This window comes from Coffea arabica, chromosome 3e, assembly GCF_036785885.1.
Source record: "Coffea arabica cultivar ET-39 chromosome 3e, Coffea Arabica ET-39 HiFi, whole genome shotgun sequence".
NCBI lineage: Eukaryota > Viridiplantae > Streptophyta > Magnoliopsida > Gentianales > Rubiaceae > Coffea > Coffea arabica.
Window position 1 is genome coordinate 4,296,511 of NC_092315.1, and position 15,981 is coordinate 4,312,491.

General features: G+C 36.7%; 1 protein-coding gene across 11 annotated transcripts in view; it reads left to right on the forward strand.

Moving 5' to 3' along the window:
* The window catches only part of LOC140003821 (uncharacterized), a 39,781-nt gene that overhangs the window by 2,978 nt on the left and 20,822 nt on the right, over positions 1-15,981 (forward strand). For 7 of the 11 annotated variants that reach the window (XR_011842404.1, XR_011842401.1, XR_011842397.1 and 4 more), the window contains exons 3-7: positions 4,813-4,882; positions 7,350-7,606; positions 8,580-8,696; positions 9,406-9,457; positions 10,532-11,097. Coding sequence is in view for 2 of the 11 variants with exons in the window: in XM_072084469.1 (XP_071940570.1) it covers positions 4,813-4,882; positions 7,350-7,606; positions 8,580-8,696; positions 9,406-9,457; positions 10,532-11,085 (1,050 nt within the window). In the remaining 9 variants the exon portion in view is untranslated. Of the gene's footprint in view, positions 1-4,812; positions 4,883-7,349; positions 7,607-8,579; positions 8,697-9,405; positions 9,458-10,531; positions 11,098-12,751; positions 13,542-15,981 lie in introns of those variants that run through there. The other 4 variants (XR_011842402.1, XR_011842405.1, XM_072084469.1 and 1 more) reach the window with 3 other exon arrangements.

A 15,981-nucleotide genomic window follows, 5' to 3' on the forward strand; every position in this document is an offset into this window, starting at 1 on the left:
GTGGTGCTTTTGCTGAAGAAGTTTTTTCTTGGGTACAAGTATATTTAAAATGTTTGTTAGGTGTTGTTATATGAATTTAAGATTAGAGCTTTTGACCTCAAAACAGTTTCAGCACAAGGTAAAAATTGGTGGTATTTGGAATGAACTTTTTGTTTTAAAAAAAATACAATTTGACAATTTTGTCATAGTTTGAGCTTAGGATACAAATTGATGCATATCAAAAGTTCAAATAATATATATTATCAAACACGAAAATTATTTATATAGATATGAATTCAAAAAGTACAATTAAGCATTTATTATACTTTTACCAAGACACTATAAAGTGGGGTACTTTTTTTAACAAGTCATCACATTTCCAAACATTAAGTGCTTTTAGCTATATATATATATATATGTATTTTACTTTTTCTAGTGATGGAATGGCACAATGTTTAATTTTTGCTAATAATAGAGTGGTAGATTTGATAATCTATCACTGAGCCCTTAGCTAACCTGACATGTGCTTGTAGAAACAAAAGTCTAATCTTGATGGGAATAGTAACATTGGATCTCATGCTATTGAAGCACTTATTCCTTGGTTACCACTTGGTAATCCATGTTACTTGGACCTAAGTTTTTGAAGCACGTGGTCCTTAGGCACTATTTGGATGAGATGAAAGGAAGGGAAAGGAAAGGAATGGACTCCAAGGAAAAGAAATGGAAGATAAGCAATTGAAAGCTGTTTTTATTACTCTTGCTTGGATTAAATATGATAGGAAAAGAAAGTGAATATTGAGGCCACTTTATTATCTTATATGCATCACATATTAAAAAAGTGTTCCAATGAATTTTTTACTTAAAACCCCCAAAAAATTGGATTAGTTTGGATAGGGTATTATTTGAAATATTATTTGAAATAATTACTGTAGCACTTTTTGTGATGTGATGTATGTGAGATAAAAAGGTGATTGGGAATGTAAAAAGGTGGGTTGGAAAATGTGTTTATGATGCAAGCGAAATATTATTTGAGATAATTTTAGTATCCAAACAAACCCATTATAATTTAAACAGTATTGCATGTTTTGCTTTGAATTAAGGAAGGAAAAAAAGGAAATGAGAATAGCAACTGTTTTTTTAACTACAAAGGAAGAAGAACAATGATTTTAAAAAAATATATACAGCTACGTATAGAGTAGATGTTATCAAATGCGTGTAAAAAACTCTACATTAGTTGTATATAGTAAAAAAATTCACCTATAGTTCTGTTTTTTTTTTATGGTTTTTGGGTTGTGTTAATTTTCAGTAACCAAAGTCTTTGTATTCCAAGGCCACCCACCACCACTCTCTTCCCCATCTTTCACCGCCTTCCCCTATTCATAGCTTTTCTTCCCATCCCCTTGCCAGCTCCTCTTTCCCCTTCCTCTTGTAATCTCTTCTCCTTCCTCGCCTCTCACATAACCACTTCTATTTTCCCTTCTATTGTCATTGCGTTCCTTTTTTCTCTTCATGTTGGAAGGGGAAAAGCAAAAGGAGAGGCCAGGAGAGGCCGTGAGAAGGAAGGGGGTGGGGATAGGGGTAGGGGGAAAATAAAGGGTAAGATGAGGAGAAGAGAAGAAAGGAAAGAGGTGGTGAGGGAGGGGCAAAATAGAGGGGATGGTGGTGGGGGAGAATAGAGAGAAAAGGAGGAAGATGGGGAAAGGGGAAATGGCAGGGAAAGGAGGGCGATGCAAGAAGGGGAAAGGGGAGGTGGTGGAACCGTGGGAGGTGGGCTGGGTTTTAGGGCTTGTGAGCACGGGGACAAGGGTGGAGGATAGTAGAGAGGAAGAGGTAAGTTGATTGGGGATTATAGGATTGTTTTGAGTGGCTTTTAAGGTGTTTTGGGAGTGTTTATAGGAAAGGTTGGGAAGTGTTACTATAGATGTGTATTTGAGATATATGGGTCCGTTTGGTTGGCTTGGTTTTTGTCAGTTTGTGTAAAATTTTGCTGTAATTCAAAGTCTTTACAAAACTTTTATGTATTTAGAAGCATTTAAAGGATAGTTATAAATTTCGACACGTTCTATGGTCTACCCACCCTGGCCATCACACTCTCCGGCAATAACTGCCACCTCTCCTTGCTTGCCACTTGTCCTCCATCCCTACTTGCCACCCCCTTCCCTTTTCTCCTTTTCTCTCCGTTGCTACCACCTCTCCCTTCCCTACTCGCTGCTACCAACAGCCACCCTACCCCCTCCCTCTTTTTTTCCTTTGGTCCTTCCTCTCACCACACCACTATGGCCTACCATTTCTCCTCCTTTCCCTCTTCTTCTTTCCATCTCCTCCTTTTCTTTCTTTCCTCATCACCACCCTCTCCGTTCTCTTCCCCTGTTCTCCCTCCCTCTCCATGCAACATAGCTTTGCTTGTGCGATTGGATTTGTGTCAAATTGGTCGGTGACTGACTAGATGAGGGGATGACTCTTAGATGGGAGAGAGGGAAGGAGTTGCAGAAGACAGAGGAGACGGGATGGCGGGTGAGGAGGGGGACAAAGGAAAGGGGAAGGAGGAGGGGTGGGGCAGTGGTTGTTGTAGGTGGCGGAGGCAGAGGCAGAGGCAGTGAGAGTAAAATGGTCAGGGAGATTGGTGATTGAAGAGGGAAATGGGTGTCTCTTTTGGTATTTTGGGGTTTTTTTTACAATAAAACTTAGGGTGTTTTAACAAGTTTTTGTACCGAAAGTCGAAAAAACATTAGTAAGTGTTTTTCGATAGGAGTTTATTTGAGATATTATTTGAAATAATTATTGTAACATTTTTTGTAATATGATATATGTGATATTTAAAGGTGATTAGGTAGATAAAAAGTTGTGTTGAAAAATGTGTGTGTGATGTAAGTAAATAATTTTTGTGCAAATAAAGGCTATCCAAACACACTTATTGTTTAAACCAAACATGCAAAAACTTGGGTGCTAAACAGACCTCACTTTTTTGTAAAGAATCAGAATGCGGAATTCATTAAATTTGGTTTCTTCTCTCCTTTTCTGTGCACTTTTGCATGGGGAGGGAGGCGGGATGCGGGACAGGACAGAGGAGGTGAGTTGATAGTTAAGGGGTTGTTTATGTCTGTGTTTTTAAGGTGTTTTGGGGCGTTCCTGGGAAAGGTTGGCAAGTGTTGTTGTAGGTGTGTATTTGAAATAGACGTTCTCGGAAAAAATCGGAATTCATATGTACTCTATATTAGTTCATTTAATAGGCTTCTTCTCCGTCCTTATCTGCCCACTTTGGATGGAATACATACGAAGCATAATGCCGTTCTTTCTTTATCGCTTTCTCTTCTCAAAATTTAATCCAAACAAGAAAAACTAAATTCCTTTGATTTATCTCCTTTCTTTTCCCTAGTGTTGCCTCAATTCAAAAGGTACGTTAGATTGTTACTTTCAACTTTTTTGTTGAAAATATGGAACAAGAAGCATAGTAATCATCTCCTTTTGAACTAATATCTTCAGAGCTATTGGAGATGTAGTGACTTTGGGGGCAAAAATTACTTCCTCACTATTTAAATTATTCTCCTTGCGTGTCTACTAATAGTTGGTATATTTGAATAGTTGTGTGTGGTCCATTCCTTTTTCTTTTCTATTTTCATTTCAAAGATGTGCATATGCCATTAGACAATAAAAATGAAGTGTTAAACCCTTACTATGAAGAGATTTTGATAGTATGTATTGAATGAATTGCTCCCTTAATTCTCTTCCTTATTATTGTTTTTACTTGGTAGTTTGGGTATTTGCTTTGGGAGCATAATGAAACATGGCTGGGGTTATTTGCTCTAAATTTCTGGATTTTTCTTGTCTAATTTAATGGTTTATTTTGTGGTCACCTTCTAAAAGATGGAAGTCATAATTTTTCATGTCAAGTCGATGGTTTCCTAACTTCAACCAGTGTACATTGATTATTAGAATCATGGGTTGTGAAACTAGGATTATTTCCTGTGTAAAAGCGATCTTCAATTTTCCCTTTTTGGAGCATTATGTGGGATAATGGGTTTTCTATTGTTGTAATAATCTAGTGTGTGTGCATGGTTTTGATATTATGAAGGCAATCTCCTTGCCTAATGATGAAAATTAAGTTCTATTAATGAACTAGACAGATCTACAGGAATCTCTTTGTTTGGATGGGTTGTTTCTAAAAATCTCTCTGTCTAAAACATTCTCGTACCACCTTCACATTTCATACAACTCTCTCCAATAAAGTGGCTAAAGTAAAAATTTTGTTAAAGCACCCCAAAAAGGCAGCTCTATTTGGAAATTTAGATTTGTTTGTGCTGAAGATTATTTGAAAAAACCTGTTAATACTAATGTTGCACTTGTTTGTAATCTGGCATATGTTTGGTGAAAACTTGGTTAAAAAAATTAAAATGTGATTGCAAAAACGTGTTTTGGATGCAAATTTATTGTCTGATAGTTTCCTTCTGCAACAAATCCTATAGTACTTGATGTTTCAAATTATCTTCAATATGAATGGAGCTAACCACCGAAACAGAACCAATTATTCGATGTGTGAGGCTATGTATTGCCTTGAAAAGATTTCTTGCTTTCATGCTCTAGGCTTCTATGTGGGAGGGGTTTGTCCTTTTCAACAGCTAGCATATGTTCTTTACACCAATAAAATGCGAGTAGTTTCAATTTCGGGGTAGTGATTCAGCATAAGTTCTCTGTTTTCCTATTCATGCTATCAATTAATAAATCATGTAATCCTTTTTCAACATAGAAGAGCATGGGTTTCTTAATATTTGTCGACTTTGACTTGTTATAGGGCAAGAACATTTTGACTTACAGTTCTCGTATATCTTGTGTTAGATAGTAGATACAAAAAGGAGAGATGGGCACATCAATTATGGATTGCGTTATCTTGATTTTCCAGATGAAAGTAAGCCATTTTTTATCATTGTTTTACTTTTTCACTTTGTGAATCTTGTATTTTTGCTTTTCATTGCTGTTGTTATTATATAAAAGTGAATGCTCTTATTTTTCTAATGAAGGGGCAACTACTTAAAATTTAGATAACTAGAAATGTCAAAATCAATATAGGGAGAGCCTCCCGGCTTTTTGACATTTTTCTTCTTAAGTTTGAAGGTTATAAAAGTTTTAAATCACACATCAAGGATTGTGGATGAAAACAGGTGTCTAGTTGATGAATGTGATAGTGTGGCCTTTGTAGTTTACTAGGGTTTTTTTTCCCAAAAAAAAAACTCCTTGAATGACTAGTAACTGTCCAAAGTGACAAACTCGTTATTTACTTCAAAAAGTATGGAGTTCCCACTTCCAGATAGATAACTCTCTTGCATTTGCTATTCTGTTTCTATTTGATAAGTGTCTACTCAGTCTATGTTTAATGTTCAAATTGATTCGAGTGTTTTAGTGTGCAAGACTTGTGAAATCAACTTGATGAACTTGTTCAAGACTTTAATGTAAATGCTAGATCTTAGTTGACTAAGGCTCTGTTTGGATTTCTTTTTTTTTTAAAAACAAGTTTTTCGTATACAATACTACAGTAATACACAAACAAAAATAACTTAAAAAACACCACATCCATACAATATATCAAAAATAACTCCAAATATAGATAAAAAAAAAATCTACACCATTTTTTTCTTCTATCTATCATCACCACCCTTACCCACCACCGTCACCCATCCCCTCCTTTCTCCTCTTTCCTCTCCCTCCCTCTTCCTCCTCCCTTCTCCTTCCCCTCCCCTTTCCTGCCACACCCCACCCCTCCCCTTCCCCCCCCCCCCCCAACAAGTCTGGCCTTGACCAGATCATAACCGGAAGGACCGCGATCTAGCTGCGATGTCGTAACCAGAGACCTCGATCTGGTCTCAGTCAGATCCGGAAGGGGGGAAGGGGAAGGGAGGAGGGGAGGAAGTAAGGGAGGAGGAAGAGGGGAGGAGGAGGAAGGGGGATGGGGAGAAGGGTGGAGGAGGTTGAAAGAGAGGGAGGAGAAGGGAGGGGGTGGTGGTATTAATTTTTGAAAAATACCCATTTTTAAACTTTAAAAATACCTCAAAATATATCACAAAAACACCTCCAAAAACATTAGGAAAAAATCTATGGTAAAAAGTCTTTCGTATACACTGCTATAGTAAAATATTTCAAAAACACCCTAAAAAATGGAGCTTAAGGTTTTTGTTCAAGAGCTGCTACCCGAGGATCACTGTTTAATATGCTATTTTTAATTCTAGTTTTGCGTGGTTGACACTCTTAAGCATGGTCAAGACTCATTGTAGGATGATCACCAAGTGACTCTCATACTTGATTATCCATGCTAGTTAGTACAAACTTTCTCCATTCAGAGGGAAGGTAGGTAGTAATCTTTTGTAAATAGATGGCGAGTGGAGTTTCCTGCAATGCACCAATTTAGGTTTTAATAAATTGGGATTTGATAACCTATTTTAGAGTTTTGTTATTCATGTCATAGACTTTAGAATCATCCTAAACTAATATTTATGAAAGTCACACATCCAGGTTTTTAGTGGAACTGGAAGACTGGCAATGCCCCTTGTCAATTCCAGCACTGTTTTGTGTAGTTTTATTTTCGCATTGACTTTGTATCTGACTTGCAACTTAATTGGCTAGTTGTAGAAAGCCTTGGAGCTTATTGGTGAATCTCTTTTAATTGATGATTTCCAGAAGTAACTTGTGATATTTTGAGTGAATCTCTTCTGCAACTGTACATATGAAGATTATGTTGATTACTAATGCGATAAAACCCATGTATTGATTAATGATATGTACTTGTACAGTTTGTATGGCAAATATACTTTGTTTCTGGAGTGGCTGTGAGTTGTCGGCAACATAGTAGACAAGAGACCTGCAAGTACTGACTAATGATATAGACACCCATCTGCTGATATTGGTGAATGCTAGTTGCCCATCATTGTGAACTCTTAGTGTTCTTTGTAATGCATCTCAGATTCTTATCTTTATTTATTATGTCTCTTTGTTGACATGAAGCATGGTTGTATTCTAGTCGGGTTTTGCATTTTAGCTATACTGCATTTTGAGACATGGGGATGGTTTCCTTGTTTTGGTTCTGGACATTATCAGTTCTTTGGATAACCATATCTAGAACATGAAGGCATTTGGTAACTCATCCCTGGTGTTTGTACTGCCTATCCTTTTCCTTCTCAGTTCCCTAGGGTAGTCGCGTGTGGTTAAAAAGCAAAAGAAAAGATTGCTTTTGCTTCTTGAAATTGGTGCAGTAGATAATTTAGTCAATTAGGTCATTTGCTTGTATTTCAAACTGAAATGTGCAATTCTTTTCCTTGGATTATGCTGTCATTCATCATTGAGGACCATCTTTTTCAGTTTTCCTTTGTGTTGAATGTCTGCAGAGGATAAACCGATAAGATTATATCAACTACCTCCAGTTGGACATAAGAGAAGAAGTGGGGTTGAAAGAGAGTTGATGCTGCGGCCTCCATTTCCACCTATCTACCATGAGGGTCAATTGCCTCCTGCCAATGAAACTTCAGAAGTCATAGTTATTACTGAAGCTATTTGGAATGTGGGTGATCTTGTCGATTGGTGGAAGGATCAATGTTTTTGGTCTGGAAAAGTTACACAAATACTAGGCAATGAAGAAGCCATGGTAAACAATTCAAATTCTCTTCCTCTGCATTTGATATTTTGGTTCTTATTTGAATATGATATATTCTCGGCTTGCATAACATGTTCATGAAGGTGACTTGAAGTTGAAAGGTGCACACCTTACCCCTTGTGCACCATGTTGATTGATCCATACCATGAGATGGATTGATCCATACCATGAGATGGGTTGGGGATGGGGCTTACCTCAATTAATTGGCCTTGACCTAGACAGTAATTTTTTATTCGAGTGAAGTCATTTCAAAAGCAGATCTGGATTCTTTCTTGCCTTTTGTCGAGAGTATTTCCTTCTGAACTTCTATGGAAATCTAGTACCAAGAATTAACTAGACTATAAGCCTCTAGAGCTGAGTGACTTGTCCCAATTTTGTGAAAAAAATGCAAGGTCAATCATGTCTTCTTTCATGTACCCTTGTTGTGTCTTCTATAAGATTATTTTCTTGGTGGGAAAAGCTAGTACCGAAGCATCAAAGTACAATATGCATTGCCATTAGCATGTAGAACTGAAGAAATGAAGAATCAGGTGTTCCGCTTAGTAGCTCTTAAGTTTGTTACCATTCCAATGGAGCTGTTTTTCTTTGCTCAATTCACCATGAGGCAGGAACATCACCAGTTTGACTTTTTTTTGGTGCTATTTAAATCTTAATTTATCATAAGATTACCCAGATTTAAATTTAGAATTGGATCATGACAAAAGTCAGGTTTGGGCATTGCAACAATCTAGCGGATTTTTTAATATTTTTAGCTTTTCCTCTTACTGGTGAACAATGAGGTTGAGTGACTGAACCAAAGTGTTATGGTAATGAAGGCTTGGAGTGGAAATCCATCTTCTCAGTGGCCATGTAAAACTGTGTTGTTTACTGTTTTTGGAATGCTATCAGCTTTGCCTATACTTATTTAATAATTTTGTGGAAAAACTATGATGTTCAATGGCTTTGGACCATTCAATTGCTGTAGGTCGAGTTGACCCCACCGCCTATGGGTGAAGGCTCCTCATATAAAGCGTCTCTGATTGATCTACGCCCATCTTTAGCTTGGTCACTGGAAGATGGTTGGAAATTGCCTGCTCCTAAGGTTGCTACTCTTGTCTTGTGTTTGCAGTATTGAACTGTTATGTATCAAGGGTTTTTTTTTTTTTTAGAAGATAGTCTTGCAGTTTCTCCAATGCTTTCCTATCACATCTTGGAGTAAATCGCTCTTTAAATTACATTAGGCAAGTCTATTTGTTTTCTAATTTGCTTACTAAACCACTTATTGATGCTAGTTGTTTACTAATTTGCTTACCAATTATTGATGCTAGTTGTCTACTAATTTGCTTACCAATTATTGATGCTATAGTCATAACTTATAGATAGCAGCTAGTAAATCGCTCTTTAAATTACATTAGGCAAGTCTATTTGTTTTCTAATTTGCTTACTAAACCACTTATTGATGCTAGTTGTCTACTAATTTGCTTACCAATTATTGATGCTATAGTCATAACTTATAGATAGCAGCTACTGTTTTGTGTAATCTGTCTGATTTTACTGAGAAATATATCCACCTTATTTACCTTTTTTGTGGTCCTGTTAAATTCTGAAATTTCTCACCCTTTCTTCGAGTACAGAATGTTTGTATGCTAACTTCTGTCTTTTGTCTCTGATTTATTTGGAGGTTTTTTTCACACTCTTTTTTGCCTTTAGTTTTTGTCCTTTGTCCAATTAATATTACTTTCTTTGAAGCTTGAGACACCTTGAACTTCAGTTAGATATCCTTACTCTTTTGAATTAATTCTATATCGCAGGATGGTGCAAACCATCGTCAATGTGCACGACTTGTTGATCCAGTGAATCAGTGTAAGATCAATATCACTGCATCATATCAGTATCTTATTAGTTGCTTAGCTCATTGTCAATTCGTGAGTTTGATGATTGGTTTTACTTTGGACCTAAGATAGAATTTGCATGCCATTGCCAATCTTTTGAGGAAAAAAATGCCAATACATTCGTGATTGACATGCTCCTCATGCTTGATCACATCTTTGCAGCTCTCTCTCCTGTGAAGAAGCTGTTTGCTATTGTACATGTCAATGCTGTATATTTACAAACTCGCAAATCTTAGTATGTTTATGAACCAATGCTGTTAATTAGAGTGAAATTGCAATAAAAAGTTTATTATTTATTGAGAAGTGTGATTGATGTTTTGATCCTTCATCTGATATTGGCAAAACTTTTGTCGGATGCAACTATAGAAGGCTCTTTGAAATGGGAAGATAAACTCTTTTATGCTTTAAAATGGACAATTTAAGGCCCAAAGCTTCTCTTTGGTTCGCTAATGTTGCATTAGCTTGGGAAAGTGAAGTTGTTCATCTATGGCAAATTAACAGCTTAGCAGTACAACTTGCAATTTCATGATGCCGGAGTAGACAATCACTGTCATGATGTAGTGTGGTATATGGTAGCATTAAGAAGTTTGTGCTGTTGAAATGCATAGCATTCGTTTTATGTCTCAACCTTTTCATGAGAATTAAAATAAATATTAGCAGTTTTATTCTCCTTTATCTATACTGAAAGACATGATTACCTATACTTCGCAATAGTCTAAGAAGCAGGGCTGAAGCTGCATTTCCTGATATAATCATTTGCTGTGTTTAATTTTGTTTGCCTAGTAACCATTCATTGACTTCTAGCAGACACTGTTCCCCTTGTTGGTCCCTTCAATTTTAGTTCTCTGTCCACATCTCTCTCTTTTGGAGATACTTTTACAAGATATACCAAGACCTGCTACCGATTTTATGATGGGGAATGAAGGATTTTGAAATAGAGTAGGCTAGGTACTATGAGGAAGTCAAGCTTGAATAGTGATTCTTTTAGTTACCTGTCTTTTTAGCTTGGTATCATGGGAATAAATTTTGTTGACACATAATGCAGCAGATGGTAGGTTGGCATTTGAAATGCCTGTACAGGGTGAAGGAACAACAGATGGTGAGGTTGCATGTGGGTTATCATCTGCTCAATCTCTTTCTTCTCATGGTGCCGCAAAGTCATTGCCAGCCTCAGAAAAGATGAAGACCTGTGGGGCAAGTGAGATGCTGAAAGAATCTGAGAGTTTTCCAAAGGAGGTGGTGGGCGCACAAGAAGAAAATGTGAACTTGGTACCTGGGGATAATGGCTCTAGGAAATTAAGTTGTTCAGATGGTACTTATCCTCATGCTAGAGATGGTTCAGCTGAAGCTGCAGGTCTATCTCTTGGAGAAGACTTGTCTGATTCTAGTTCTCCACAGAAGAAGCTGAGAAACAGTATTGGGCTTCCTTTAAACTCCGCCAGGTCTGACACCCTAGATGCTCTAATTTTGGATTTGGAAGAGCTTGCAAACAAAATTAAATGGCTCAAAATCATCTTAAAAAGAGGATACCCTTTGTCCAATGCTGTGGACACTTCATGGATGTTTGTTGAGCACCGTGTGCCTTCAATGCCTTGGTGACTTCTTGATAAGGTATAAGTTCCTATACCTTTGTTTTTTTTCTTGACACTTGCTGCCTCCGCTTACATGTCTCATAATAGCAATATACTTCTGGGCATTTTTATCATTTTGCTTCACCCAAATGGTAGTTTCAATAAATATGCACATTTTTGTTCAGTAATGGGTACTTGGGCAAAGCCAATAGCAAAAATGCCGTAAAACTAATAACTAAATCAGATATGGTGCCCTTTGTTGGAGTTAATGGATGAATTTGGATGTAATGGGCAGCTTGTGACTGTTATGATAGTTGAATGACCAATTTGCAACAGAAAAAAGTTTAGTGACCAAAATGAGACATCTATGGATGCTTCTATTGAAGCATATAGTCAGGGTTGTGTATCATCCAGATGTTTCTTTCTTTCTCTTCTCTTGTACGACATTACATATTGCATACAATATTGTGTATGTGTAGTTTTTGCTTGGCATTTGAATACATCATCTCTGAAGGTAATCCTGGTCACTAGAGATTTTCTAATGTTATGATTGAAGCAACACAATATGATCGTGGTTGAGACTGCTTTTTACTTTTGTAATTAATTGAAGGACATTGCATAGCATCATATGAAGATAGCAAGTTAGTTTACATAGGTTTTCAACTTTCCCAATTCAAGCACAAATTACATAGAAAATGGAGGACACATTTTGGAATTAAATGCCTTTTTCATATTTGCATTTTCTAATTTAACGCACCTAGGTTTGGGACACTATAAAAGTTAGGCTCCTTTCATGCCACTATATAGAAGTTAGCATCATATGAAAATAGCTAGCTTACGTTGGTTTTCTTTTTGGAAAACAAAATTTTCTAGTAGGGGAGGGCTGGGATTTGAGAAGTAGGGAGGGAAAATGGGGAGTTGAACCTAGAGCCTCTAAGTCCTGGGGCCTCAACGTTTGCCACTAGACCAAGGCCTCCTCAGCAGCTTCATAGGTTTTCAACCTTCCCAATTGAAGCAGAAATTACATAGAAACATAGATCACATTTTGGAATTCATTGCTGTCTTTATGTCTGCATTTTCTGATTTAATTAACCTACGTTTGGGACACACTAAAAGTTAGGCTCCTTTCATGCCATTGTTTAGAAGTTGCCTGGACAAAGAATTTCCTCCCCGTTGACTTACTTTTTCTAATGTAATGACCTAGTTGATGCAGTAGTATAACAATGTTTGGATTTAAACCATTTATACTAAATGTTATAAGTGAAAATGTTAAGAGCCTAAGGCTTGAGCTTTTGTTATCAATTCAATTTTCTCTCACATTTGATATGAAAACTGGGGTGTTACAATCATTTAAAGCCCGTTGAATGTCCTAAGCATCGTTGCTTGGTAAACCACTGCAAAGAGATTGCCTTTGGAGGTGGTGAAGAATTGAAGAAGTGGCTTCTGTGAGCTTCGAAGATAGTTCCTGTCTATACTGGAAAGTGCTCATCGACCCACAGTACATAATTCCCACATATCAGACTGGTAAATTATATAACACTAAATGGCACTACCTAGGTGTTGCACTAGCCCAACAAGTTTTTGCACCTAAATCAATGGCCAAGCTTTTCTTGCCTAGTTGTTAATAGCCTACTTGGGGTGCTGTGAATTATTTAACTTTCTAACATGTTGAATGTCGATTCTGGACTTGGTAGAATTCTGGTGTCATTTGCTTATTGATGGCGTCTTTTGTTTGGAAAGCGGTACAAAAGAAGATTGAAGATTTCTTGAATTCCTTAGAATGCTGGGTATCTTTCATGTCTTAAGAAATTCATCAAAGTGATCTCATTATCTTTTATTTTGAATGCATGTTTAGAAGGATACTTTCCAGCTCTAAAAGATTATGCTATCTGTTTGCTTCATTTTCTAACCTCACTTTCCCTGCCCTGTCAAAATTTATCTGAATGAAGTACTTAATCCCCCCGATTTGTATTCATTCTTTACTTTCTTTTTTCATTAATTCAAATGTTCTCCAGCAGTCATTTAGTAAAATTGAACGCTGAAGATTTAAGTACTGTAGTTATTAAGTGCTGAAGTTATTAGTTATTTGAGCTCTGATTTGATATTTTACAATTCAACTAAAATGTAAAAAATGTTATTTTGTTGTCTATTTTCCTTTAAAATGTTGAGCTAGAATTTTTAAAAACTGTCATTTCTAATTTTTATAGGAAGAATGTACCCCTTTGTGGATAAGTATAGGGAGCGAGAGCTTTGTCAGAGAAGAGAGAGGGAGAAGGGAAAGAAAGCTTCTTTATGCGAGAATCTGTGTGCATATATTTGTGCTTGAGACAGATAAGAGTGTGCAAGCATGTGTGAAAGAGTGTTTCTAATTTTGTTCCAGAAATCACTACATTTAGTTGCTAATTTTTCACTTTAAGCATACAAGTTGGGTGGTGTTTAATATTATTGGTAGCAGGGGAACTTTGTTTAAACTAGTTGATTTCATGCCGGACTTTCTTCTTAGCATTTGATGGAGTTTGCCGAACACCCCCTAACTATTTAAACGTGTTAGGGTTCTGGTGGCCTCAATCCTGTTCAAAGCCATGTACTATTTGGTAAACTCCTGAAGGATTTATAGTGTGGCCATTTCTATGCTATGCTGGTTGGAACTTGTTAAGAAACTAAGAGATTATTACAGTTTCTGTTAGCAATTTGTAGCAATCAGAGCAATTTGTAGTAGTCAAAAAATATTAAATTTTTATTAATCACTAACTTAGGTGTGGCTAAGGATAATATTTCAACAATGTGCTCAATGTTACAAACATCATGTTGGCTCCATTTGGATTCCTCATTTTTTGAAAATAAGTTTTTTATATACAATACTATAGTAATACACAAACAAAAATAACTCTAAAAACACTATATCTATATAATATATCAAAAATAACTCCAAATATATAAAAATAAAATTTACTCTCCCTACCCACCATCGCGACCATCCCCTCTTTCTCCTCTTTCCTCTTCCTCCCTCTTCTTTCTCCCCTCCTCCCTTTCTCGCCACACCCTACCGCTTCCCTTTTAGGGGAAAGGGAGGGGAAGGGAAGGGAGGAGGAAAGAGATGGAGGAGGGGAGGAAGAGGGAGGAGAAGAAGGGAAGGGGTGGTGGGTGGTGATGGTAGTTTTTAAAAAATACCACAAAAATTTTTGAACTTTAAAAATACCCCAAAATGTGTCCCGAAAATACCTTCAAAAACATCTACAGTAAAAAGTTTTTTTATTTACACTATTACAGTAAAATATTTCAAAAACACCTCCAAAAACAACTAATCAAATATCGAATGTCTATGAAATTGTCCAGCTAGATCACAATTTGGTGGTTAAGATTAAGCATCTGGAAATAAAACTATTGCAGTTATTTTTTGATGGTTAATTCAATTGATATTGCATTCAAAATTGCAATTCTGATGGTGGACTGACTTAACGTGACTAGTCTCTGTAAATGCTTAACAAGAAATCAGAGCTTGTATCATCTGCTGCTCGGTCAAGTGTGAAAAGCTCTATACAAGAACTGCAGTTCTGTGGGCTTGCAAGTGATTAAAGATGTCACTAATAGGTGGTGACATTAAATGAATTATACTGCTTTTAAAAAAAAAAAGTATGCCAGCAAACCTATTCTATGAACGGGATGCGATGTTAATGAGTTTCTACTTATTATAGACTAATTTTGTTTAAACTTGTCTCCATGTAATAGCCTATTGGGAATTACTGAATGTTTATGTCATATTTCATCTTCTTTGAGGAGCTTAAATGCAATTTGGATTAATGGCAAAATGATAACGAATCAAGTGCTTAATCATGCCTAATACTACCGCATGAAGGATTTCCATTTTTATTGAAATGATAAGTTGTTATATATTGGTCAAAAAAACTTTACAGTGTGGGGGCAAGGGCCCCAATCTTTACATCAGTGCACACTATCACAGAGAGATAGTATAAGACTGCTTCATATCACAAAAGTTGTCTAAAGCAATCTTGCTAAGGCTGAAGCATAAATTATCATCATTCTGAATTACTCTATTAAAGGAGCACATATGAAACCAGGGGCTCATTTTTGGGATATCCTCCACAATTGTAGCAATTCTACTATCTGCAGGTCTCTTAGAATGGAGTTGGGACAGTAGCCTTTTTGTTTGAGCATCCATTCTGAATTTTCCTCCATCCTTTTTCAGCTGCCTTGATAATGCATAATCTGACTGCTTCAGCATCATCCTGCAGTTTGTTTCCAGACTACTTTCTTTAAGTGACCATGCTGCTAAACCTTGATTCTGCGTATCCGTGGCAGTAATTCCAATGCCCATCATCCTAGGTGTTGCCTGTTTTAGCACTGCCACCTTCATTATAACAGTGCTAGGATCTTGCTGATTCAAGTTTTTGTGTTATCTTGTGGCCTCCTTGTTTCTTCTGTGCTTCTTTCCATTTCCATTTCCGTTTCTTCTGTGCTTCATTGTGTATGACATTGATGGAGCTCCCTTGTTTTGCATTGAACTCTCTATCATTTCAAGCCCTCCAGATCTGCCACAGGATGAAGGATTTCCAAGGAAGGATTGTTTGAAAGATTTTTGTTACCTTGCTTGTGTCCACATCTTCAGCTAGACTTGTAATGTTTATTTCTTAAAGAAATTTGTTACCTGCAAAAAGTATGATGAAAAATTTCCATTGGTAGAAGAGGTAGGTAAATGAGGAAACAGAGAACATGGATACTGTTGGTTCTGCTCCTCATTCCAGGAGAATCTTATTTTTTAGTGTGGACTAGGGTGCTACATGAGGTTGAAGAATTTCCTACTCATGATATGGAGGTTTTAAAGCATACTAAAAAATATGACTAAAAGCAATTCAAGTGTTATACATTGTACCCGGAAATGACTTGAGAAAGTAATTGGGCACAA